The sequence below is a fragment of the Pollicipes pollicipes genome, unplaced genomic scaffold, assembly GCF_011947565.3.
Source record: "Pollicipes pollicipes isolate AB1234 unplaced genomic scaffold, Ppol_2.1 Scaffold_4295;HRSCAF=5057_pilon_pilon_pilon, whole genome shotgun sequence".
In the NCBI taxonomy this organism is placed as follows: Eukaryota; Metazoa; Arthropoda; class Thecostraca; order Pollicipedomorpha; family Pollicipedidae; genus Pollicipes; species Pollicipes pollicipes.
In genome coordinates this window covers 4,682,754-4,709,630 of record NW_023596461.1, presented here as the reverse complement: position 1 = coordinate 4,709,630, position 26,877 = coordinate 4,682,754, and the positions used below count along the sequence as shown (strand labels likewise).

The 26,877-nt window shown below is 49.4% G+C and overlaps 1 protein-coding gene across 2 annotated transcripts; it reads right to left on the bottom strand.

The window, feature by feature from the left end:
* Positions 1-4,107: 4,107 nt before the first annotated feature.
* On the bottom strand, positions 4,108-8,772 carry LOC119096795 (peptidyl-prolyl cis-trans isomerase NIMA-interacting 4). Of its 2 annotated transcripts, none has more exons than XM_037219734.1 (3): positions 8,710-8,772; positions 6,034-6,225; positions 4,108-4,526 (listed from the first exon to the last, which is right to left on the bottom strand). In XM_037219734.1, the coding sequence occupies exons 2-3, from the start codon at positions 6,169-6,171 to the stop codon at positions 4,248-4,250; spliced, it is 417 nt and encodes a 138-aa protein (XP_037075629.1). In that variant the 5' UTR covers positions 6,172-6,225; positions 8,710-8,772; the 3' UTR covers positions 4,108-4,247. The 2 variants fall into 2 exon arrangements, with proteins under 2 accessions (XP_037075629.1, XP_037075630.1); XM_037219735.1 differs by having other exon boundaries at positions 6,034-6,210; positions 8,710-8,753.
* Between the last annotated feature and the right edge of the window lie 18,105 nt (positions 8,773-26,877).

Here is a 26,877-nt window from a genome sequence, read left to right as displayed (position 1 = left end):
CGCGCGGTGGTAAGTTCGCCTTCCAGCAAATGCGCTGGCAAATGGCTCGTCAGAGAGGGCCACTAAGCCTTTGGCTTGGTAGTATCACCCTGGTTATAGAGCGGCCGAAAATCGTGTAGTCGCATTACACGGGAAAAATTCTTTCGTTTATTTGGATAAGGGACCGAGGCAAAATGAATTCGTTGACCAAACATTAAAACAATGTGATGGTGGGTTTGGAGTGCAATCATTAACCTATATTCAGCACGGAATCAGATTAAAAATCCGTCACAGCAATTTTTGTTTTGTTTTCTGCGTTTTTTTCTCATTTTGTAGCTGAACTGGACCTTTAATCTGAACGAGTGATGCCTTGGCAAATTCATATGCTACCTGGCTTTGTTTTCTCGTAAGACCTTGCGAAAAAGCAATGCGGCTCTCAGTTTCAATCGGCATGTACAAGTATTTCTTAAATCACCCCTTGACACAGCTGACAGCGGCCTGCCTTCACATAGAGTGATGGACATGACAAGGTGGCACCTGAAATGAGCTATAATGACACTGAAGATTTTTACTTGGTGCATCTGATAGAACTATCAGCTGCCAGCACAAACACATCGTCCAATTTCTTTCTATTTCCTTATTTTGATGATCCCCCAACATGGTATCACTCAATGCTGGCGTACCGGCTGGAGGAGTGATTTACACAGATACGGCGTCCAATTTCAGATGTTTCTACTTGTGCATGGTAGGTGCAGCCTTGCCATCAAATAATGTCTGACGATGTACCGGCTGGAGGAGTGATTTACACAGATACGGCGTCCAATTTCAGATGTTTCTGCTTGTGCGTGGTAGGTGCAGCCTTGCCATCAAATAATGTCTGCCGATGTAAGATCCACATTGCCGGCGGATAGTACTCCCACAATAAAATCGTTACGGCTAGATTGCACCTTCTGCGCAAAGATAAACAAAGTTCAAATTGGATGCCGCACCTATGTAAATAACCCCTCCAGCCGACGCGCGATCATTGGGTTATACGCTATCGGGTGATAGTAAAAAATCTCGAAAAAAAAATCGGACGAGTGTGTCGTGCTAGCAGCTCATAATCCTATCAAATGCTCCAGTCCTATCGAATGCACCAGTCCTATAGAATGCCCCAGTTCTATCAAATGCACCACTCCTATTGAATGCACCAAGTCGCAATCTTTCAGGGTATTCATAGTTGTTCTCACGGGCCACTCTATTTTTGACACCACCCTCAGTTCGGACAGGCCGACGTTAGCATTGCCCTGTCAAAGGGTGATTGGAACACAAATGGCCGTCACTGCCGTTGCGACATTTACATTGCCAACCGAGAGTGCTCCCACAATGAAATCGCATGGCAAGGTTGCACCTTCCGCACACAAGTAGAAGTACGTCAAACTGGACCCGTATCTTTGCAAATGACCTCTCAAGCCGACCCTGCAGCATTCAGTGATACGCTGTCGCGGGATCGACCAAAAACAACCGAAAGAAAACTCGGCGGAGTGTGTTGTACTGACAGCTACTAGGCCGATACATATCCTTTTCAATGCAACAAGTCGCAATTTTCGAGTGTTATAATAATAACTTTTCCGGGCCGCCATATTACGGCCATTACTACACGTGCAAGGGGCCGGCATTAGTACTGCACTTTCAGGGGGTCATTTGAACGAAAAAGGCCATACCTGCCGATGCGAGATTTACATCACCGGCCGGTACTTCTCCCACAATAACATCATAATCGCAGGGTTGCGTGCTCCGTTCTTCCGTACATACGCACCTGCAGCTGATACGCACCTGCAACTGATGAACCAGCAACCTCCTCGCGGGAGATTGGGGAAGGCTGCAGCCCATCGACGTCTTTGGTGCAAGGGCTGTGACACTAGGCCTAGACTTGTCCGACCTGTTCCGACCCCCGGCAGGGCTACTTCTATTAGCACGGCAGGTCAGTACTGGCCTTTCTGTACGAGTTTGACGCCAACAGCAACTCCTCCAATAGTGCGTGGCCTTGGGCATAGCGGCTTTGAACATTGTACTGCGTGAGTTACCATCTCTATGTAGTATGGACAAAAAACTGGCTGATGCACAACGGGGCAGCAGGCTTTGCGAAGCCAGAGCCTAGCTGACGCCCTGTCAGAACCCAGCCATTGCCGTGCCAGGTCCCAGCTAACGCTCTTGTCGAGCTCATCATGTACCCTGCTCTGCCGCGCAGGCTTCTTGCTGGGCCCATCCCTGGCAAGGACCTGTGCCCAGCTGGCGTGGAGTATTTCTACAAGATGGGACCAGGCAGGACCCATCTGGAACCCAGCGTCCGTCCAGGCCACGCCCATATGCTGATATTTGCCCAGCACGTGCCCGGCGGGTGTCCAGTTAGGCCGCAGGCAGGCAGCCTGGCCGTGGCCCGGTCGAGGCCCGTCAGAAAAAAAATGTTACAAGGGCCGTCTGGGGCCCGCTGAGCAGCCTGCCACCGTCCTCTCAGTCTGCCCACCTAGGGCCCGGCCAGGGCCACGATAAAATACTGACTTGGAAATGAGCATGACGCTAAAAATAGTTTGTTTAGTCACCTAGTGTACCAGAAGTTCAAAGCAATTTGCTGTATTACATCGGCTCATCGTTTTTTTTTTTTTTGCTCACTGCATTCGGGGCGGGTGGCTCAGAAAATGAATGGGGGAATGAGAATGAGAGAAACGAAGAATGAGAAGTCAGCATTAGAGCACTCAGGCTACCCAAAGCTTATAAAGCCCTGCTCTTGCTTGTCTGAGCAACAGGAACAGAGAACACCATTGAACGGACAGCCGCCACCTGGACCGCCCAAAAGTGCAGCGTCGGTGAGCCACCTCTGGCTCTGCGCTCTGAGCGGATGAATGTGCTGACTGTGAGTACTGGACCAAATGTCAGCGGCCGCTAAACACTTGCGTAGTGTCACAGTCCTTGCACCACAGACGTCGATGGGCTGCAGCCCTCCCCAATCTCCCGCGAGGAGGTTGCTGGTTCATCACCAGACAAATGTTGATTTTCCAATTTTCCGCTCACTGCGGCCGAAAAGCCGCGTGCTTCCGTTAACGTACTCCATGTTCTGGACGCGGGTGAACGGCAGCCTTACCCAAGGCGGGCACATATCCGACAACAGCGGCATATGGATGGTGCGCCGCGTGTACGGCCGCCATCAGAACAGCGAGGGCCGTGAACCAGTTCTTCCCGGCCTGCAGCGGTAGACCAATGAGCAGATGTTCTGGCCAAGCTTGCCCAGCGACTGATGCTTCGTCTACGCGGAAGAGTGGATCCGGCTTATGCTGCTCACCAACATCCACGCACCGTCGTTCCTCGGCATAGAACACGAAACATTTCGCCCGCGACTGACAGAGCCCGGTCGGCTCGCGCAGAAGTCGTGCCGACCACTGCGACGTGTGGTGAGAGGCCGCGGCACTGCCAGCCTCCAGGACGCCGGTAGGCCGGTAGAGGGCTCTCCACGGCCATTCACCTGTCCGGTAGAGCAAAGGTATAGGGTGGGCGCATGAAGAGCAATGGAAGATATTGTTGCGCGCCCGGGACAGGAGAAAGAAGCCGCTACAACCTGTGAAACTTCTCGTTCGCGTTCAAGCTCGCGTGCTTATCCGTCATTTTTATGGTCCGTTGGCCGGTGCACAAGCAGAACGTTAATTTTGTGTCGCAAATCAGCCATCGAACGCGTTGCTTTGTTTTCAGCGTGTTGACAATCTTGGCAGATGCGCTGTCGCGAGAACGGCCGAAAACCCGAGACCAAAAACCAAAAACAACTGCGCAAAATTTGGTTTAAGGCATACAGAGCGCAAGCTGGGATGGGTGTGCTGCTCCTCGCGCTACGTTGATCGTAAACGAGTTTTGTGGGGGTTCGAACTCGAATCAGCTGGGGGTAGAGGAAGACGCGGAAACGTGCAAACCGCGCAAACGTGATTATGGACGGCTCTCTGAGGGCAACGGAAGAAATACAGCAGCAGTAATGCCTCATCACCACGTGAGTCGTGGGAAACAACGTTAGGTCTCGCCACAACCGACTCACAGACCATTCAACATGTGAACAGAAAGCGCGCAGCGAACAAAGCGTGCAGCAGCAGGCGCGGACCAACAAAAGACTGTTTCGAAAACGTGTATTAAAATCAAACCCCCCTTCCCCAAAGCGAACCGGACAAACACTTAACAGGCAACACGCCGCTGCATCCACTGTCTGCGCCATCGGCGCCCCGACACAGCGCACAGCCGGCTGTCGGCCGTCACTTCTTGCCCTCGATCATGATGATGTGGTAGCCGAACTTGGTCTTGACGGGCGGGTCGGTGTAGCGCGGGCTGGCCGTGGTGGACGGCGTCAGCGCGAACGCCGCCTCCTGGAACGGGCCGACCATGGAGCCGCGCTGCATCCAGCCGAGGTCGCCGCCAGAGCGCGCCTTGTCCTCGCTGTACGTGGCGGCCACCTCGTTGAACTTGGCGCCGGCCCGCAGCTTCTCCAGCGCCTCCAGTGCCTTGGACTGCTTTTCGCAGAGGATATGCCGCACCTGGTGAATACGATACTGAAGTCGAGCAGCGATAACCAACGCGCAGCATACGGCATTGTACGGAAGGGATAAGTGCTCGGCTGACTTAACTTTTGGGCGAAAGTCCATAATTTCAGGTCTTAGAGCATTGGCGATCTAGCAATGTTTTTCATGCACGAAAAGTATAATTACATTTCATTTCCCGACTATTCAGAACAGATGCGTACTCATCACACCTAGGTTTCCAGTTCAAATATATATATATATATATATATATATATATATATATATATATATATATATATATCCGATTGACGAGTTTCCTTTCCGTTCTTTCTCTATCCCAAAATGTCGGTGTTTCCGTTTTCCACGATTTAGAGCTGGACTACATCTTTGACCATTACATACTGAACCTAGCTCATTCACTCTGAACATTCCTAGTTATCTTACTTGGAAGACATACTTTTTTACCTGCCTTCCTGCCTAGTTCAGCTGCATTTATCGGCAACGTAACGATGACTTATAAAACGTTTTAATTTCCTTCACGAAGCCTGATAGGTACCATTAACTTATCGATTTAATTCTACGGTTGTTTCTCGAAACACCATGTCCGGAACCCTGCACCAGCACCGGTTTGAAGTAAATGCATATCGCAAACAAAACACCCAATTCTAACAACCAATGTGCTGATTTCAGAGTACAAAATGCACTAAAAAAACATCACACGGTTCCAACCGAAGGGGGCAGCCCTACCGTGAAATGATAGCTATAAAAGGTACATGGATTATTTTGCTTTTAACGATACATATTTGAGCAGGAGATTTACATAACTGTTAATGTCAACAATTATAGCTGTCACCTGAAAACTAACAGAGTTTGACAGCATTGGAGGTGTTCGTAGAACCACGGAACACTGCCGTTTTAATGTCGCATGTGAATGAGACTGAAACAGGCTGAGGAAACTGATCGTTGCGCAGCTGTCTTGATTTTATTGCATGTACACTGATAGACTTGCGGAATAAAGTCACTTGTTTTCTTCTTCATTTACTTCTGTGTTGAATTTGTTAACGTAACTTACGAAGATCACGTTATTTTGAAAAGAATACAGCCATTCAAGTTGCCCAAATATAACTTACTTTTCACAACTTGGCTAAAAGCGTGTGAAACAGTGAGATGAGCATTTTTGTACGAGTTACACTGCAGCTTATTTGGCAAATGACAACGGCAATATAAACATTTACACTCTTCGTGACTCGAAAACTATTGAAATTGGCTGGCTCAGGTGATTTGCGCTTTAGGGATTTGACGAGACGATTGACAGGATTAACGACCGACGTCGTAGGACGATTTGTACCAACACCGACCATCCGCCATCGATCGGTCGTGAGTACAAATTTATTTCCAAACGACCAAAAGCCGTTTGAAACAGCGTAAAACGCTATCCGTTTGAGTTCTAGGAGTTTCCCACGCGCGATTCTGGAACCTGCGAGGCTATGCTATATACGCAGAATTTACATACAATACTCACTTTAACTTGAGATGTGCCTCCACCCTTTTTGTCTTTTGCTGACGACCCATCTGCACTGCTGTCGCCTCCAGCCTTGCCTTTGGCACCTTTACCGCCAGCAGCTCCTTTTCCTCCCGCCGCTGGCTTCTTCGGACCCATTTCTTCAGGCTTTGATAGCTTGATGTGCTAAATCATGACCTGTCAATACAACACCTGCATGGGGTTAAAAGTTGCATCAATTAGTATGCGATGTGTGACACAAATTGTTCTCATATCCTGTCTGAGCGTCTTGAGGAATGATCTTCCCACGATACACTCGTCAGACATGTGCTGGGTCTTGCTCAAGCTGGATTGGGCTCTTCCCTGACTCATGATACCATTGTTTGAATCTGACTGTGACTCTAAGGAACTCAACGTAATTTTCAGTCACATCTAATTCTACCTTAAGGACATAGTGAACTACAGATGCCAAATCATAACCATACTTAAGACAGGTCATAAATGTCTAAAAATATTGGCTATACATGTTGTCATATGTGTAATGGAATAATCCATTTATGGTATTCAGTAGCATCTATCCTCGCCAAGGTAAAATGTGATTGCTGATAATCCAGGCAACTAATTGAGCATAAATGAGGATGCGTGATGAGCATAGTTATGGTTCATTGAGCATTGGACGCTTGTTGAGGATGTTAACTGTCAATTCTTAACTCGATTGGTGTTCTGAATCACTTACATAACTATGCTATGTTTTGCTTTTCAAGGTGTCCATTTTGACATGGGAGGATCCTGAAAGGTGACCCCTCTGAATGGATCCATTTCTGGGATCAGAGCTCACATTAAGCAGTACTTGACCTGTCAGTCCTTACCCCTACCATCAATTGTAGGTTTGATGTTTACCAATGCCACATTTACCGCAGAAATTTGGGATGAAAGTTTCCTAATGTCCCACAATGCTCAGCACTGCCCATTTTGCCCTCTGACGTCACCTAACCTCTAGCATGGCTGCTGCCACTGGCCACAGGCCATACCTGTCAAAGCCTAATAATAGAGCACCAAAAGCAACTCAAACTCATCCCATAATAGGTGGATGGATCAGAAGGGATAAAAAATTGCGTTAACCAGCTGAGCCATCAGGATGGGATATCATAAGAAGCTTCTCTATATTCTTACACTGTCACAGCAGCACACAAACAGTTATCTTGCATATTGTGTGATAAGTGATGCAGGCAGATGTTGATGTAAAGATATTGTGTTTTGATTTTCTTGTCATACAGTATCATATCTAGCCAACCTAATCCTGACTGGTGGTCCAAATAAACTATGTGACTGCAATGCTATACCTTTTCATTCATATGCTACGATACAGGACGACCCAGAGATGCAGCTCAGAGGGCAGTAAAAGATCAAGAATATTTTGAATGTTCTTCCATAGTACACAAGCATACAATGAGCAATTACCAATGTTGTTCAAACTGGGACATGAGATCATAACCAGAGCATTACAGGTGAGGGGGACAGAAAAATACACAGGTTTTGTGAAGTGATTTTTACCCTGCACCGCCACAAAATTACAAATCTTTTATTTATCCATGACCTATCTCTAAAATCATTTTTGCAACATATTGCTCAACATATTGCTTTAACCTCTTTTTGTCCTGCCATACATGAAACACCAATCAGCTACTCATTCGGCCCAACATCTGCACCTTTTTTGCTGTTATTAGGGTTTGACAATGAAATCAGATGTTAAAGCTCTCTGGAGTCTCCTATCTCTCATCATGGAGGAAACACATCCACCACAGGGTGTCTAAAGCCTGCACATCTGGTTTCTCAGAAGTGCATCTTGACTCTCATCTGACTGACTCTCAGAAGTGCATCTTGACTATCATCATACTGGTATTTGTTGGTACCAGGGGCTTCTACTTTTATGTTCATGGTCCAGTTCCTGCATTAAAAATATTCAGAGAAAATTGCCCATTCTTCCATACCATTATATAGGTTAGTAACAAATCAGTAGGCTACGCTTGCTGTTTTGCTCCCTAGAACTCCTCCCAAGAAATTTGTTGATTTGATAGATGCTAGTGCACATCTGGTGCACACACTACTTAACTGCCAATGATATGCAAGTCAGCATATGTAGGCATCTCACTGAGAGGTCGTGTAGCTTAATGCAGCTGAATGTTTTCTTTAAAATTCAGGCAGAACATACAAAAAGGATGCTTACAATGATCCCACAGTTGTATGCCAAATGACATTTTTTCAGAAATGACTAACACAAAGTAAATGAGTGGGAGATCAGTGACTGCCTGACAGGCCCCACAAAGAATTTGACATGTCCTACAAAACCCTGTAAAATATACATAGACATGAGATCACACAAATATATTCCAGGAACTTCTGTGACTAGAAAAACATGCCTGTGTCAAAATGCGCACATATGCCACATATCCTCTAATGACATTTCTATCATATCCCCTTTGTACCAAAGACCGCTTTCATGCGGTGCCATTTGTCAGACTAGTGCCTGGAATCCCGGACCCCAAGAGCAGATCCATGGCTATCTATGAAGAGCCGATCCAGGATCACAAGGGTTCTATGGAGGATCCTTGGATTTTGGGCGGCTCCAGGCAACTGTCTGATTGCATTACGCATTGCGAGTTATTGAGTTTATTACGCGCATGCTAATTTCTTTACCTGTAACGGCAGAACGAACACACCGCTGCCAATCTTAACATTCCTCACGCTCACCAAACCGGTGGTGCTGCGAGAGGCTGATAACTGTATCGGTTGCGCTGGAATCGTCTCTTTGAGAAAATAAGCTCAAATTTGCTGTCACCTTTTTCATTTTACGTCACGGGCATCTTGGGGTATAGGAAGTGACAACTGACAGATCAGTACATATGATAAAACTGACAAGGATAATGGGGTCATCCAAACCAACAGATGGGCCATAACTTTTCACTGAGTTCAGGACCTTCACGAGGAAATACAAATTGGCATTGCTGGACAAAACCCTGTCGAGATGCCTGTGTAAAATAGTGTAAAGGTCTCACGTTGATGGCAAGCGCTTCGCGCCAGTCCTCACTGAGAAATACTAAATTGCACTTAGTGGCCACATCCACGCATCGTTGTTCAGTCCTACGCACACTTGCTCCGCCTGCCACGCAGTATGGATGTGCGGGCCCAGGACAGCTCGTTTAGCGTTCACGGCAGAGCAACGCCGGCACAGCGCACCAGGAACTGAAAAGATATGCTCACTGCCCATCTATATAATAATCACTAGCCAAACTCGGAAGATTATCAAACTCAACACGTTACTTTCGAATGTGAAGCGCTAATGCACGACAAAGAACTCGCCTGATTAATAATCCGGTATCAACACACACGCTTTTCTCAAATCCAATTCCAGTGTACAAAGTTTGACAACACATGAGGAATCCCCCCCCCCCCCAAAGACCGCAAAGTCCCACCCTCTTTGACCCGTCCCCAAGAACGTACCCCGAGTGGTCACGATGCCGAATGCCCCGAGCGGCTGAACTCCACGGGTTACGTAGGGTAGGCGCCACAGTGATACCAGCCTTTCCATTGCACAAGCGCATCACCTTGCTATAGCACCTGCAACATCCGATTCGGAGTTTTTCATCGCTTGGCGGCCGGCCTCGGTTTCCCGCGCCAGCGCGGCCGCCACCTGCCATCTAGCGAGAGTTCTTCGAACCAGCTGAACTTTGGTGCCGCTTACAGCCGGGGCCCGCGCCGTACGCAAAACGGTGCCCGTGTACCGTTCCGAGCGCCCGCACCATGTCGGCTGCGGAACGGTGACGTGACCGCCGCACCGCCACGGGTTAAAATATTTACAATAGCCAATAGACTTGATTCTTACGATAGCACTACAAGCGTGTTGCATTACCAGTGACCTTTCAGGAGTCATGACCTCTCCTTGCCAAAATCGTGCTGGTGAATTGGCACTACAAAACAGGGTCTTTTTGTGAAGAAACAATTGGGGGCGATATAGACTTTCGAATTGCGAGCATGCTAAAAATAAAATCTGCGTATTTTACCGACCTTGCTGTTCTGTTCGCAACTGCACATACTCTCGTTTTCGTTTGTTCGATTAAAAAGTAGCTCACCAAGAAACAGGTGGCATGTTCTTATATATTCGTGAATTAACGTTTCGAATCACGGGTGTCAATTTGTACCCTTTAGGATGATCTACTGCTCCCCCCCCCCCCGCCCGCACGCCTTGTTAAGACGAAGAACATTATGATGATACGATCCAGGCTAATTCAAGAAATATGATACGCCTTGCTCTGTTTTTAACGAGTCGGTGATCTGTGATCATTAGGTCCTAGGTCCATAGCTGGAGCGTGTGATGTGCTGTAGGTGAGTATGCCCACAACAGGACAGCGTACAAATGCTAACGGCGGTTATGACATGTACGCTGCCCAATTGCTGCTTTAACACGCGCTCGGGTGGGGCTGGGGGCTAAATTGATCCCCCCGAAGATTTTCCAGAATAGTTTCCGAGCGGCGCGGCGCAGCCGCGCCAAATTTTGCAGAGCTGTAGGCAATTGAATAGCAGATCGTTTGGTATCAAAAAATTTAGTTGTACATTGTAAGGTCACTGACCTACGGCAGGTCAAAGTGAGGCCATGGATTCTGCGAAGCCAATTTCTAGGGCATCGAGTAGTCTGCTGAAACAACGGAGTCTTAGACGAGACCGTACATCTCTACATCCGACCGTATATCGGAGATACTTTCTTAGGCAACGCAACAATTGAATGAAAGAATTCCATTGACCTAAGGTAGGTTTTGAAGGTCAGATCAAAAGTCAAATCCAATCTGTTTTACCACTCTAGGGATTGCTGTATGAGGTAGTTTCTGGTGCTCATTTCGAAAGTACTGATAAGAGAAACCGCATCATACAATTCACTGACCTAAAACGACCCAGGTCAACATTTCGGTTTTAGGAACATACTGCGTAGCGTCATCTTTGTTGCCGATTCAAATGCAAAACTCAAAGCACTGTAGTCTGATTTTGGTCACCATGACCTTCGAAAGGTCAAGCAAGGTCACTAGCCTTAAATGATCATGTGACCTTTTGCTTAGAACAGGCATCTAGGTTCCGGGGGAACTTTGGAGGCCAGCCTGGAGATTGACCTTGTTCGACATTTATTTGACCCGAAGGTCATAACCTAGGATCCTCAAGCTTTGCCCTGAGGGAGTTCAGGCACAAACCAACCCATCCTGTAAATTTGGTGTATCTAACTTTCTCATTTCCTGAGATTTCAGGGGGTCAACTGACCCCTGACCCCACCCGCGTTAAGGGTATCCAACCAGCCGCCCCGGTGCGTGTTAAAAAATAATAATCTTGTACCACGAGCGGCGCTGAAATGAGAATTGTTACAAAACGCTAAACGAGGTGGTCATGCGACGAAGTGGTCTCAGCTCTCAAAGTCCAAAATAATCAACCAATCTCGACAAGCACGGCACAAACGTAAACATTGACCCGCCATCCACGTAACCCAAGCCACGAAACAGGTTAATTGGTGTTGGACTTCTGGTTGGTGGTTTTTGATTGTCGGGTAAATACTTTCATAGCGCGGATTGTGAGGGCTTAGAAATCTATATTTTAAGAAGTATGAAAAATTATAATGCTTCATTTCAGACGCCGTAGCAATGAACATAGGCCATAGCTGTGTCTGTAACATTGCATCAATTATAAAATTACAATGACGTAGCATGTAGCATCGAAAAGAGTGTACAATCTGATCGCAAAGCGACGTAGAGTGACTTTTTGTGGATGGACTAAGCCCTTCAAAACGAACGTGCTCATCGGGTTTAAGTCCGCTGCTCCGGCCACTTCTACACTAAGACATGCTGCTGTGACCTAATCGTTAGGACTTTTTGTATGGCCAGCAAATTGGCGGGCGGATGGCGGGACGCCGAGCCTGCCACCTGGCGGTGTGCCACCTCCATCGTCCTTCCTCTTAGAGTCACTGGTTGTCGGCACGCGGCCGTTTGTGCCAAGCGCGCCTTAAGTGTTTTTTGGTGGGACGCTATGAGAGACGAGGACACAATTTTTTACCGTAATAACTCATGGTTGATATTTCGAACAATGTATCCCTATATAGGCAACGCCTTGTGGCGGTGCCAAGAGACAAAGAGAGGAGATAATTCCAATGAGTGAGCTGTAGTGGAGTCGGGGACCAGGTTGGCTGTCAAAGTGCGCGTGTGGCTCTGGCAGTTGCGCTACAGCTGCAGAGGCAGGTGCAGCCCGGGCTCGCAGCAGTGTTGCGTCCCGTTCCATGAGTCCCGGCCCGAGTGGCCTCGGCGGTCCGGCCAGCGTCCCCCGGCAGGGGCAGGGGATGCCGGCCGGGTCATCTCGGCGGCCCGGCCAGCGTCCCGCGGCAGGGGCAGGGGATGCCGGCCGGGTGGCCTCGGCGGCCCGGCCAGCGTCCCCCGGCAGGGGCAGGGGATGCCGGCCGGGTCATCTCGGCGGCCCGGCCAGCGTCCCGCGGCAGGGGCAGGGGATGCCGGCCGGGTGGCCTCGGCGGTCCGGCCAGCGTCCCCCGGCAGGGGCAGGGGATGCCGGCCGGGTGGCCTCGGCGGCCGGCCAGCGTCCCCCGGCAGGGGCAGGGGATGCCGGCCGGGTCATCTCGGCGGCCCGGCCAGCGTCCCGCGGCAGGGGCAACCGGAGCTCGCCTTCCGGTCTCAGTGGCCGCTCTGCAGCCGCGGCGCAGTATTTAGTTCGTATAGAGGACGAGGTCGGGGCTGTCCCCACGCGTGTCTCGCATCTCTCGTCAGATTGGGGCATGTGCTACGGCCAAACTGCTGTGTAACCACTCTCGATCAACTATCAGCGTTACTTAATGCGGTTGTGTTTTTTTCCGCTGGTTTAGGATGTGTCCTTTCCTATAGCTACCTCTTTGTTTTATTTTTGCAGGAATGGGTCCGGCAGCACCCGCATAAAGATACAACTTTTGCAAACAAATTGTTGTACAAGATCGCATCCCGCTCAGGCAGTCTGAAATGCTGAGGAAGTGAGTGGAGACTCACCACTCGAACCGTTCCAATGCGTAAAGGCGTACTCCCGATTAACTGATCTCGTGGTCCATCGCGGAAGGGGCATTCCATTGGAGCGAAGCGTATGCCTTCGGACTCTGTCTGGTCGTGTTCCCAACCACCGCAGCACATCACTCCGAAGGTCTGGGGTCCCTTGGCCTTTTTGGCTAAAAACATCTGGTATATGCAAACTGTCTGACTTACGCTGGGTATCTGTATAGTAGGCGATTGGTAATGGATTCCAGGATCGGCTTTCAGCCAGCCCGGCCACTGATTAAGCGGCGTGGCCGGCTGTGTCACGTCATTGACCGCGTGACGTGGCCGGGGTCGCTTGTGCGGGCCAAGGTGGCTTTAGACTGAAGGTAGGGACGGCCGGGTGAGGCAGGGAGTTCAGTTTGTCCAGGAGAGCAACTGTAATACAAGTGGCCAAGTGAACCAGGGTCTACATTTGAAATGTGGATGATACAGGATCTTTAACTCTATCTTTAACTCTAACCCAGCGCAGCTGAATGGGGGAGTACATCGGAACCGGGAGCTTCCGTCAGCGCTTTGTCACCTTTGCTTGACCACTGGAATATGCTGAAAGTTGTTTCGCTGCTGCAACGCGTGTTCGGCTGTCGCAAGGCTGCTGGCGTGGATGCTCGTGAATGGCCCGTTACGGCTGATGCTGCGACAGAAGCGTCTCATCTCGGGGTGCGGGGGGGGGGGGATGGACGAATGTGACGCCGAAACGGTGGCGGGCGCCCTCGTCGCTGACCGGCGCCGGTCATGCTCAGTAGATTGCCAGGCTGCTGTCGGCGGGTGGGCTGGCACTGTTAGCTCTATCGCTCAGAATGTTACAGCCATGCAGCAGGACACAGTAAATTCATTATGGTGTGCAGAGGATGGGGTCGTGCGCATTTCTTGGCACTGTTAGTATCGAGACTGGCATCGTTCGATGGTGCTCAGCCGTCGGACGATATTTGTACAGTACCACCCCTGACAGCGTATTGCGAATGTGGCCGGTCGAGCAACGCATGTCTAGGCGAAATTGGGCAGTTTTTTTAAAGAACAGTGTAAATTATCTGTCAAGATTGGGAGCAAGCGCTTAATATCACGCGTTGAGTGTTATCTATTTGCACACAAAATCGCCCTCGTCCGGCGGCACATGCTTTGGAGTGGTGAGATCCGGTGAGGGCGTATTGCTGAAAACAGACGGCTGGCCGGTGCATGGTGTATTCGGGGTCACATCGCGGCTGGACCACTCCAAACACAACGGCGAACTGCCGCACACAACGCTGACAGGGAGACTCCCCACCACAAGCGCCCGAGCGGCACCACTTATACTGCTTCCAAGGCTCATACCCGCAACACGATCTGCGAGCGACTGGCCGGCGCCACCGTGACGCACCGCCCCAAGCCGTGACTGTTCTCCTCAATCAGACATGAGCTAGCGCCCCACTCGCCTTACATGCTGACACACTGTCCCGGGGCATGGTCCACCGCTACACATGGCCAAACGAAACTATGGCAGCGATTGCAACTTTGTATTACCGTGTGCGAGGAGTCGGAACCATACGCGTTACATTGCAATGCCCTAGAGCCAAAAACTGCCATCCTAATTTGGTGCTTGGCCGGTCGCATCTCTCTGCTCGATATCATCATTTGAAGCACACTTCTAAATGCTGGTGGCTGGCCGAAGCGCTGAGACGAAAGAACGGAAGAGTTCAGAAATATAACCGCCGGCCGAGAATGGGATTGTACGCATTTCATAGCATTTTCTGAGGCTGGGGCGTTACCACGGGGTTTCGGTACGGAGGGGGATGGGCGGTGACACCGATTTGTGATAAGGGACGGGGACGAAGTCGTAAAACCATCACGACACTTGAACAATAAAAATGTGAGAAATGATGTGCGTAGTAGCTGGCGTTCTCGTATATAATTATTGGTATGCAAATTCTTCATGTGCATGGCACCACAACGCCGTAAAACGGTAGGTGTGTGAACCGGTACCTCGAAGCATTGAGCACCGTCAATTGTATCGTTGTCCAGCACTACAACGCCGTTTAACCAGTACCTCGTGGTGTATGGAGGGTGGCTAACTCAGTATAAGAGCTTTTAACTCGTACAGCTGTTGAAAGCTTTTCTTTTTTATAATAAGTAAAAGTCTGCTAATGGAAAAATAACATCACAGAATAAACCTACCCATTTATTTCGATAAAAGCACCTCAGCAATATTCTACTTGAGGATCGCAGGGTTCACATACCCCCTCCAAGTCTGCTCCACTACCGTTTGCCGTGGGGCCCTGAGCACAGCCGCACGTTCTCTAGGGTGTTGCGTTTAGGCTCGCAAAAGGGACTGTAGCTCGAGCGGGATCCGCTCGGTCCGGGCAAAGGCGAAGCACCTGGCACACTTCTGTTGCGTTGGTCCTGCCCTACGTCACCATTAAGCAAGGCAAGTTTTCAGTCCTTGTCGCGAGCTGAGGCTGCATCCAGCTGTGGCTGAGGTAACGGGCAGGGTCGTGAGCAGATGATCAGGGTCGGCGACTTCGGGTATGGGTTCCCGCACATTCTGCCTCACATAGCGGAGAACGGACGGTGGGGAGGGGGGGGGGGGGGAGGTGTGAATTTATTTGCAGCATTGAAAAATGGCAAGGGGGTGGTTTTCCCTTGCCCTTGTGACGCCGCTGCCCGTAGGCGCCTCCGTATGATTAGTATACGCAGCCCCTACACCACCCGGGATGAAATGTTGCAAGTTTGAAAATAGGAGAGAAATGAATAAAAAGGGTTTCTTTAGATGATATGAGCGGCATGTTGCAACGTATTGGAGTTATTAGCATTTTATTTTACATGCTTTCACGTGTAATATGGGTTAACTACGTGCCCAACTAGTGATGGGTGGGGGGGGGGGGGGGGAGGGAGGGAGCATTTGTGATGCCCCCTAACAATTTTCCAGGGCACCGTGAAAATGAAACGGCGTAGTGCCCATTACATTTTTATACCACTTCCTCATGCACCTAACCAAAATCTCTCTCGCGGGGTCAAATATCAAGTTTGCTTCGCAATCCTGCCAATTTTGACCTAACTCCTGCATAATCTCTCAGTCCCTAGTGCAAACTTTTTGGTTCGGGGTCCGCGTTGCCCTTGGAGCCAAGCTTGTGTTTACGTCTCAGAATTGCTCTCGATGTTTTTTCACGCTGTCGGCAATTTTAAACGTCATTGTAGATCTGTTTATTGACTTAGTGTAGGTTGTGCAATATAACTCATGAAACCGATTGCTTATTACTTTAATTTATTAAGTTATAACTTATATCTTACTTAGCTCCTCTTATTTTGCCTCTTAGATTTACTTCTGCTATGAAGTTTCGACACCCTTGATTCCATTCCGTTTTAAGTTTTAAGACCGTAGAAGATGAAACAAACTAGTAAATGCACATGCAGCACTTAACGGGAAGCTACTGCAATGCTCACGAAAACTGCCAAAAACCCTAACAAGTTATGAGGGTTTCAATTTTGAAATCTCGACCTCGGTCAGAGCAATGACCATCTTGGCACCTTAAAACTGCCCTTCAGATACACAACAGATACATAAATCTGGCAAAACTTCCGCGTCGCTCCGCTCTTCTGTTTTTGTTTTTATTTGTGTGCTACGCCCATGAAACATTAAGGCCTAGGCACGTAACACAATGAATGCGCTCGGCAGTCGGGATCGAGACACACCGTTGGATGGTCGGTTTAAAAAAAATTCCCTTATCGGACAGACACATCAACTAGCAACAGTTAGCCCTATACCAACGCTTTCGAAAGTGCTTGGTCACACTCGCCGTGCACGACTATGCATTCTGACTGTGCCGCCACACACTGGCCATCACGCTACAGACCGGCCGGCCGTAGTTAGCAAATCGATGTCAGGGTTGACTCAAACAAAAACCTTACTGTCGGCGTGTGAGCGATTTACAGTGCTGACCGATAGTGATTTCATGATGGCATTGCGTTCACATGGTCCCGCCCGCCGTGCACGAATAAAGGTGTTTAAATTGCATGACGTAATTTGGGATATCAACGCTGCGGCCGGTCCTCCGGCATTGGTTAGAACTCTGCCCAGCGTCGCCCCAATGAAATTAATGTTTCAGTTTGGCAAGTGTGTTTACTAGCAGCTAATATCTCTGTAACAGAGCTATGGAATGTACGCACTCGCACTTTTTCGGTAGAGATATCAGGAGTTTTCCCAGGCTGCTGTATGCTGCCAATCATGATAAAGGCAAGCCGGGCGTAGTTAGCAATGAGCCGTAAAGAGGTGACTTGAGCAAAGAGGGTATTGTTGACCAATGAGCTATTTACCTTGACGGCCGTTAGTGGTACCTCTATGACATCGTGTGAGCAGGGTCGTAACCGCTGCACACGAACACAAATATTCCAATACGACGATGCAGTCGCAGTAAGCCGCAGTTTCAGCTATCATACCAGCATTGAGTGAGACACTCGGGAAGCCGACCAAATGAAATGGGTTTCATAATCGGCAAGTTCTGTTGCACTGGGAAGTGATAGCCCTATACCAGCGCTTTCGAATGCATACAGTCAGACTCGTCGCATGTGAGCGGTATTTTGCCAGGCCTCCGTATGCTGGGCACCACGCTACGAGATAAATGGACGCAGTTAAAAGAACGTCTTCAAAGGGCATTTTGAACTAAGAAGGCCATACCGTCGATGAGGTATTTGCTTCCGCGACTTAAAATACTCCCATAGTGACATCGTGTGTAAAAAGACGCACCTGATTCCCACGTCAAATAATATTTCAAATTCGACGATGTAATTTTAGAAATAGCTGCCTCCGGGAGCCCGTCAGCATCGATTGAGACGAAATCGGGGAAAGGACAGAACAAAATGGATATCTTAATCAGACAAGTGTGCTGCGCAGACCACATATAGCCCTTTACCAGCACTACTAGCCCTATTTTTTCATTGTTATCCTTATCAAATCTCTATGCTAGCACGCTCCATGTTGGTGAGCGCACTGGCTATATCGCACATACGTTACTGCTGTTCGGCTTATGGAAATAACACTCATAGAAATATTTCTAGGATCCAAAAAGTCATGAACTTTGCAGCAAAACTAATATTTGGGCTTAACAAGTTCGATCTCGTTTCGGATCTGCTGGACGAACTCGGATGACCTGACCTCTCTGCCTCTCTCTGACCTCTCTGCAGATGACCTCATCAAATACCGTACCTTGACGCCTCCTTACGAGGAGCTGCGTTCTGGTCAGCCATAACCAGAAGCGCTGGCCCGTGAAACCTGGGAGGTATCTCAAACCCAAGATTGGCACACAAGACAGGGTGAAGGTTTGCTCGTCCGTAGGTTAGGCACTGAGGTGGAAGGCAGGCTCTTGCGTTGCCAAGTTACCACTCAGGATAACTCTTCACCGTAATCACGTGATCACGTGATAACTCTTCACCGTGATCCTGATACTCCTCCCTAGAGCGAGGTTTGGCCGCGTACTAAGGCGCCATCTACATTAGCCGTGCGCTAGGGCGCAGCCTACCACTTCGACGTCCACCCTGACCGAGGAGTGGTCTGAGCCGCGTATGCATGCTCAAACGTGTGTATTTGTAAAAAAAAAACGAAACGTTGTTATGTCCATGCATAGTTGTGCGGCACTGTACTGAATGACGACACTCGTCGGCATAGAAGGCCAAATTCGGCTATGGTATTTTTCTATCGGGTAATATAGAAACGGACAGTTTAGATCTACCAGGAATTATTATACCAGATTTACCACACAACTCTTCAACCATTGAACGCCATGTTCGCCTGATATTATGAACTTTGGATGTCACGATTTGGGATGCTGTGAGCTTCATTGTTGTAATCTTCCCCTTTTAAGGGACAGGGACGATGCTCAAGGACATTGGGCGTTTCAATCGGACCCTTGTTGTTGGTCCTAAAGGGCCCATCGGACCCCTTTCCGAGTCCCTCGAACACTGCCCATGGCCGACTCGGGGACTCCTTCCGTCACAGAACCCCCTGTTGGACACTCTGAGGGCCTGGTCGTCAAAAGACCACTCATTGTTTTAGGGACTCCGACCAATGCAAATCACGGACCTCGATCTCGTTCCTGCTAGGGAAATGGGGCCCCAGGCGTCAGAAGAACACGGAGTCAATTATTCGGTGTAGTGGTCTCCGGCCGAAATAGGTGCCCGCACTGTCCCAGGGGTCCACAATCGGCGAAAGAGGCATATTGGCTGACATTTGGGATCACAGCCGTGCGGGCCAGGATGACCTGCAGCCTTTCGACCCTTACGGCCATTCAGTCTTCCCATCGGCTCGTTTATCGTCAGTCTTGAAGAGCACATCGGTCCCTCTTCAGGCACCCTCGTACACTCCCTGACCAACTCGGGGGCCCTTGTCAACACCGGACCTCCGGCTAGGCGCTGTGTGCCCCTGGCCGACACGGGGGCCCCTCATTGGCTCGGGGTGCACTTACCAATGTAAATCACGGGTTCTGACCTTGTCCCTGCTAGGGAAATGGGCTCCCAGGCCCAGGCCGGGGCCCAGTGAATGCAACGGGCCCTCTGGCAGGTATTTGAGGATCCGACCCGCGCCCCCTCTAATGACCTTTGGCCAGCCCTTCGGGTCCCATATCGACTTACGGTGCTCCCATTTGAGATTTCGTCGTGGTCACCTGGATGACACTTCAGGCCTATAATCAATCACTTTCTCCCCGCGACAGTCCGACATCAAGGGCAAACTGAGTTCGGGGAGGGGCAAAAAGTGGAAAATAACAAAAGTATCCCCCAAAACGTACGGTAACAAGCAGGAGTGGGTCCAGTGATGGAGGCCACGGGACATGCCCCCCTCCCCCCCCTGGGCCTCGAAAGGGCCCATTGGCTCCGAGGGCCCATAGCCGGCCGAACAGGTGCAGTTTTTTAACACAAAACGCAACAAAACTGGGTATCTCTGGACTTTCAAGCCACGAAGAACAGTTGTAAGCAAAAGTGAAGGGCCTATGAGAAGTCCCAAAATTACTCAATGATTCAAAAGTTGTGAACTGGAAATTTTAAGCTCCATTACACCGTCTAGGGTCCCATGCTGTTTCCGTGGGACCTATATGCCCCTCGCAGGTTCATTTCGGTCGTTTAGGAGCATTTCAGGTCATTTCGGTCGTTTAGGAGCATTCCGCGTTGTCCTTCATTTCTTTGCATTTACTCAGAGGGCTCTGCGCTGATGTTGGGACACTTCCTGTTAGCGTGCCGGGGAACTCTTGTCAATCACGGGCCGTTCCATGGATTATTTCCACTCGCCAGGCAGGCTCTGTGGGCGGTAGCCAGAGTCCCACACCTTAACCTGCCGGGGTACTCTCGGTTGCTTAGGGGCCCTTTACGTGGGTATCGGTTAACCTACCGACACACTTGCGACATGCCCATGGGTCCTCTACAATGGTCTAGGGCGTTTCCAATTCTCTGCCACTTCCTTAGGGCCCTACATTCCCGTCGGGGGCCCATCTAATGGCCTGCTTGGGCACACTCAGTCGTTCGGGGACCGTTTACATTGGGCTTTTGGTGCTTCTTTTTCTGAATGGGGAGTCTTCGCCTCTGTGGAGGGGGGGGGGGGGGGGGCTATCTGATAAACCTGCTCGGGCACATTCGATCGTTCGGGGTGCCCTCTATATTGGGCCATAGGCACGTGCTATTTGAGTGGGGCCCTACGTACTTGTCGGGGACGCCCTCTGTTCGCCTCCTCGGCCACACTGGATTACTGGTGGGCCCTGCACATTGGTTCTCGTTGTTTGAATCTAGGGACCTCTGCCCGTATCGGGGTCATCTGATAACCTATTTGGGTACACTCCATCTTTCGGGGCCCTCCGCATGGGGTTTTAGGTACTTCTTACTTTAATAGAGGGCCTTAAGCTCCTGTCGGGGCCCCATCTGATAAGATGCTCGGACCCCTTCGATCGTGGGGGACCTCTACGTCTGGTTTTGGGTACTTTCTGTTCTAATGGAGTCCCCTTCGCTCTTTTCGGGGCCCTATCTGGTAACGTGCTCTGGCGCACTCGGTTATTCGGGGCCTTCTACATCGTGCCGTGGGTAATTCATATTAAAACGGAATGCCCTACGCTCTTGCCGGAGCCACATCTGTTAACTTGCTCGGGTACACTGGAATATCAGGGGGCCCTCCACACTGTGTCTTGGGTACTTCCTATCTGAATGAAGGGACCTACGCACTTGTCGGGGACCCCATCTATTCGCCGCTTCGGCCACATTGGTTTGTTCGGGAGCCCTATGTATTGGGTCTTGGTGTTTGAATTTAGAGCCCTATACTCCTGTCTGGGTCACATTATAATTTGCTCCGGTATACTCAACCTTTCGGGGGCCCTCCACACTGGGTTTTGAGTACTTTGAGTGAAGGGCCCTGCGCTCTTGTCGGACTCGTTCCGATACGCTACTCGGGCACATTACATCCTTCTGGGGTCATTTACTTAGGGTCTTCAGTGCTTCCCATTCGAATGGAGGCCCTCACGCTCTTGTTGGGAGCCCTATTTGTTAACCTGCTCGGGCACACTCAGATCATTCGGGGACCCTCTACATTGGTATTGGGTGTTTCCTATTTGAATGGAGGGCCCCACGCTTTTGACCGGGCCCTGTATGTTTACTTTGTCTGATACACTGGATCATTCGAGGGCCCTCAGCATTGGGTCTTGAATAATTCCTATTGGAATGGAGGGTCATACGCTCTTTTTGGGAGCCTTATCTGTTGACTTGCTCGGGCACACTCGATTATTCGGGGGCCCTTTACATTGGGTCTTGAATACTTCCCATTTGAATGGAGGGCCCCATGCTCTTGACGGGGGCCCTACATGCTAACCTGTTCTGGTGCATTCGATCGTTCAAAGCCCTACACATTGTGTCGTGAGTATTTCTTATTTGAATAGATGGCCCTATGTTCTTAGCGGGCCCCATTTATTCAGCTGCTCGGGCCGGTGTCGGGTGCAGAGGGTGGGGGGAAGGCACAGGACCATGTCCCATGGACCATTCCGAGGGAACCTTAATGCTCCGAAGGGGCCCATAACCGGCTGGACGGACGCAGTTTCCTTACAACAAAAGCATAACAAAGTTGGATGCATTTGGGCCTACAGATGACCAAGAACCATTGCTAGCAAAAGTAATGAGTTCCTAAGCAAACGAAGTTCATTCTTCGCTGATTGAGAGAGAGTGTTCCTTGGGGAAAATTTTGGGGGTCATTACGCTGCCTAGAGACATTACGCTGCTGGCTGTTTGTCCCTATATGTCCACTTGCTGCGTCAACCTGATCGCTAAGGAGCTTTCCAAATTCCCCTTAATCTCTTCCCATTTTTTCGTAGGGCCCAATGTGCTGTTGGAACGTACTCTGCCTCCATGTTTGAGCACTGTTGATCAATCGGGTTTCCTCCACGGATTTTTCCCATTCGCCCGAAAGACTACATACACTTTTTCCGGGGCCTGCATATGCCAGAGTACACTCAGTTGCTCACGTGTCCTTCATATGATTCTCAGGTACTTTCTACTTGCTTGAAGGGTCTTGTGCCCTTGCCAGGGCTCTTATAAGGTAAGGCACGGAGACGCTCGATGCTCAGGGGCCCTCTACTTTGATCGATGGCTCTCTCCCTTTGGTCTCATTTGCGGCTGACTTTTCACTCCTATCGAGACCCGTGTTGTTAACCTGCCCGTGCACTCTTGATTGCGCAGGAGTATTAATTTATAATCTTTAATAATTTCCCTTTGCTCGGAGGGTCCTGTGCTATGACCTGGGCTTCATAGGTCAGCCTGTCGAGGCACTGCCGATCGTTTAGGGGCCCACCACGTGGGTCCACGACATTGGCCCACCACGTAAGTTCTTTTCGCTTGCTCTGTGGACCCCTATACTTGTTGACGGGAGTCACTGTGTTGGTCTCCTGCGGCGCCCATGGCCGCTCAGGTTCCGTACCTATTGGCCTTGGTGCCTTCGCCTTTGAGCAGCAGTCCAATATGCGCCGATGAATTTTTATGCGCAATTCCCGAACGTAATTACACATGCCTCCGCCGTAGTATGCGTCATTTCCGATCGGCTATTCAGTGTGTCACACTCATTTAGATGTACGTTCAACCTTCACGGGATCCCATAGGCGTAGAAATGTTTCAAAAAGTGTGGTGGGGGGGGGGGCAAGCTCAGGGTGTACTTCAGGAACTTTTTCTGGAAAGCGAGCCCGTTAACGGGGGGGAGGGGTGTAGAGATGTAGGTTGTTACCGCTCCTTACTCAAATGTCATGGCTGCTATGCTAGATATGCATCTGGAGCTGTTTCTCACTGTCGCACAATCTTGCCTGCTCGACTCATCTGTCATTTGGCAAATAGGGCTATCCAGCTTCCCTAGATTATTCGTTCATTTTAACATTGTCTTTCCTGGGGAGACGAAATTCCACGAGTGGGTAGGCACTTTGGGTCACTGGGGAAGCATCTGCCTCCACAGTGTAGATGTTAAAATACGGCCTGGAGATAGGCTGGCGAGAATTTTGAAAACGGATCGATGGCTCACAGTGCGACGGATTTTTCATGCGCCTTCATTTCGCTGGCTGCTTTTCGAGAGGTACGACTTACCTTAGCACTTAAGGCGGAAACAATTCTGGACTTGAAACTGCTAGAAACAATGACAAAAGCCATCACACTGGAGGTCCTCTTTTAAGAATCAAGCCCCATAATAATGCCCATCTGTCATATGTTCGTTATCTGGGCGCTGCTCCTGTTCGCCGTCGGTGGCCACTGTCCTGGCCCGGACGCCTCCTGCATGACTGAGGGGACATAACAACGGTTAACAAGTGACACGGTTTTCTTCGTTTTGTTGTTATTCTTACCTTGTGACCAGAACAGAAACCAAGAGCTACCGTGAGCTCAATTCTGATTGTATTTTGAGGTCAGCAAACTACAGAAATCAGTTGCTGAACGACTGAAAGGTATCAATCACCGGCGCTGTTAATTTACAATGGTTAGTTGACGCTTTCTAATTCGATAGAATTTAAAACTGTGTCAAAATTGTGATCTGGGTTCTATCGACATTGAGGACATTGTGAAGTTAGATTGTAGATCGATGTGATTGATCCAAATTTTAAGATGAATATTTGATTGCAGGTCGAGTGATCAACAATGTATTTGAACATGGCCAAACCATTTTGTCTGCAAATGCTCACCATTCAGTCAGAATCGATTAGTGGTACAATTTATGCAACGTGGTTTTTAACACGCGCACTCGCAAACCTTAGCAACAAAAACCTCGACACCAGGCGTTGCAGTTTCCATAGTCCGCGGAGCGTTAGCCCAGTAGCTAATACTTAGTCGTGGCCCACCAGTGGACGAAAATGATGACGCTTCTGAAATGATTATATTTAAACACCGTAATCGACTAGTAACACAAGTTATGTGATGTAATTTTGAGCATACGCACTCGAAAATCTTAGAAACACTAGTCCCGACCCCAGGCGTCGCAGTCTCCGTAGGCTGCACAGCGTCGGCCTGGCAGCTAATATTAAGTTGTGGCCAACGTGTGGACGAAAATGATGACGCTTCTGAAAAAGTATCCTTGAACTCTTCATGACATCAGGACTTACATTTAGAAGGCGGTCTGAACGCATATTTCACGTGTGCAATTTTAGACCGATGAAAAGAACGGATTGGCCCTTAAAGCACCGCGAAGTGGGGCTCGAATTTGTTGGTTGAACTGGAAGGGTGAAAGTAAAATCTCTATTTTTGGTGTTTTTTGCAGCTATTTATCTATCCAGAAGACAGGTTAACATGGCACCCGCCATCTGGTGGCACATGCAATGGTCAAAACGTATCAGTTTTACGGAGGTTGCAGCCCAGACCATCCTTGTCCTTGCTCCCGAGGTTGCGGGCGGCCATGTTCAAGCCTTTTGATGCATTTTGTTTTTAATACATTCTGAAAGATGAACGTTCTCAGGCGAACGTGGCATGACCTTGCTTGTTTTTTAAACTCGTTTCGTTCCATCCTATTCAACAATAATGAGACACCCATTTACTCAACAATAATGGGACCCATTATTTCCTTCCGGGCAAGGGGCCTCTTGAGTAGAACTCCAGAGGTACGTTACCGTTTCCGGTCAAGGGCTGAAGGGCCATTACGTCCCATCGCAAAGTGTCCTCAGGCTATCATTCTGGTGGCACGGGGCGGGATTTTCTGGTCGATCCGGATGCCATTAAAAACATATATCATATCACGTTGTTCCCATCCGTGACACAGGAGGCCTTCTGACCCGCGCAGTTAGCCCCGGATCAGCACAGTAACCCTCATTGATGCAATAACATCCTTGCTCACTGCAGGTAGTCTGATGGTTGTCACATAGACTCCAGTTCCGTGTTTTTCTGTGTTTTTTTCAGAGATATTGATTTCTCCCGACTGTAAATGGTAGATGAAATGAGGTTCTTAAGTTGAACCAACGTGGCTAACCCATGTTCGTCTTAAAATACTCAAGATCATGTCAGAACTGATTACTGATAAGAAAATGGTCTTGAACATGCGAGCTCGCAAGTCATAGCAGTAAAAGCCTCGACGCCCGGCGTTGCAGTCTCCAGGCCGTGCGGCGCCGGTATTGTGGCTGAACACTAAGCGATGGCCAATGAGCAAACGAAAAAGATAACGCATCTTGAGGGAGATGGCTGGTGAACTCGGTAACTCGGCATGTGTGTTTATTGTAGAGCAAAAGTAAGTCAAATGCAACGTTAATCTGAAAAGTGGGGGCCGGTTAACATTGCTGTCCCCCACCTTGAAAAGTGGGAAGGGGGTATGGCCCCCTGGCCCCCCTGTTCCTACGCCCATGTGGGATCCTCAATATCTCTGTAGGGCGTCGACTGCCTCCTCCTAGCATTTGAAACCACGGTGCCGCTCGCTATGAAAAGCCCTTTTTAGAATTCATTCCGCTTAGAAGTGAAGCGAGCTGGCATCATCACGCCACGCCGATAGACCATTAAGCCACACCCTTAACAGCGGCCGTCGTCGAAATTCGAACCCGAGTTTACCGCGTGCGAGGCCAGCACGCTATCCTTCCATCCACTGGAAATGCGGGCCCGGCGGCCGAAAATTCGTGATTAGAATAGAAATGGTTCAGAGTGAGTTGGTGGATTTCGTGACCGTTCGATGTCTATCACGCATAAAACCGACTTTTCGCACGGGGTTCTGCATTTTGCACCTTTTCCCCTACAGGACTGCCAATCCGCGTATGCTTGACACGTACAACCACCTGAAAGATTTTTGGACGGTGTATAAGTCCGCTGCGTAACCAGCCTCTGTTTTGGAGGGTGTATGAGCCCGATGCGTAACCACCCTCCGTTTTGGAGGATGTATACGCACCGCCTTCTGCAAAATGAGTGCTCTCGGTTCCGGATGTTTTTGGGTGTTTTTTTAAGCTTACCCAAGGTCACCACGTTTCAGGGATGTTGAGTTTGTGATCATAGGTCATCAGTTGGGAAAGGTTTCGTGCGTTCAGCCCTAACGGCTTGGAACATATGTACCCATATGTTTAGATGTTCTGCAGACTACTCCCGGTGATTTTGGCACTTTTATTGATCTTTGACGCTAGGGATATTTTGAACACGATCCAAGGTCACTGCGTTTCGGCTGTAATTAGTTGTAGGTTATGGCGTGTCGATTGGTAAGCATTTTGTGCTGATCATCCCCGTGGGCTCAGAGTTTGGGGTTGTCAATAAGTTTTGTCTATCGTTTAGTCCCTCTCGTTTACAACAGCGTTGGGGCGGCACTGCGCCACGTTTTGGACCTCACTTTATTGGTGCCTGGCGGGAC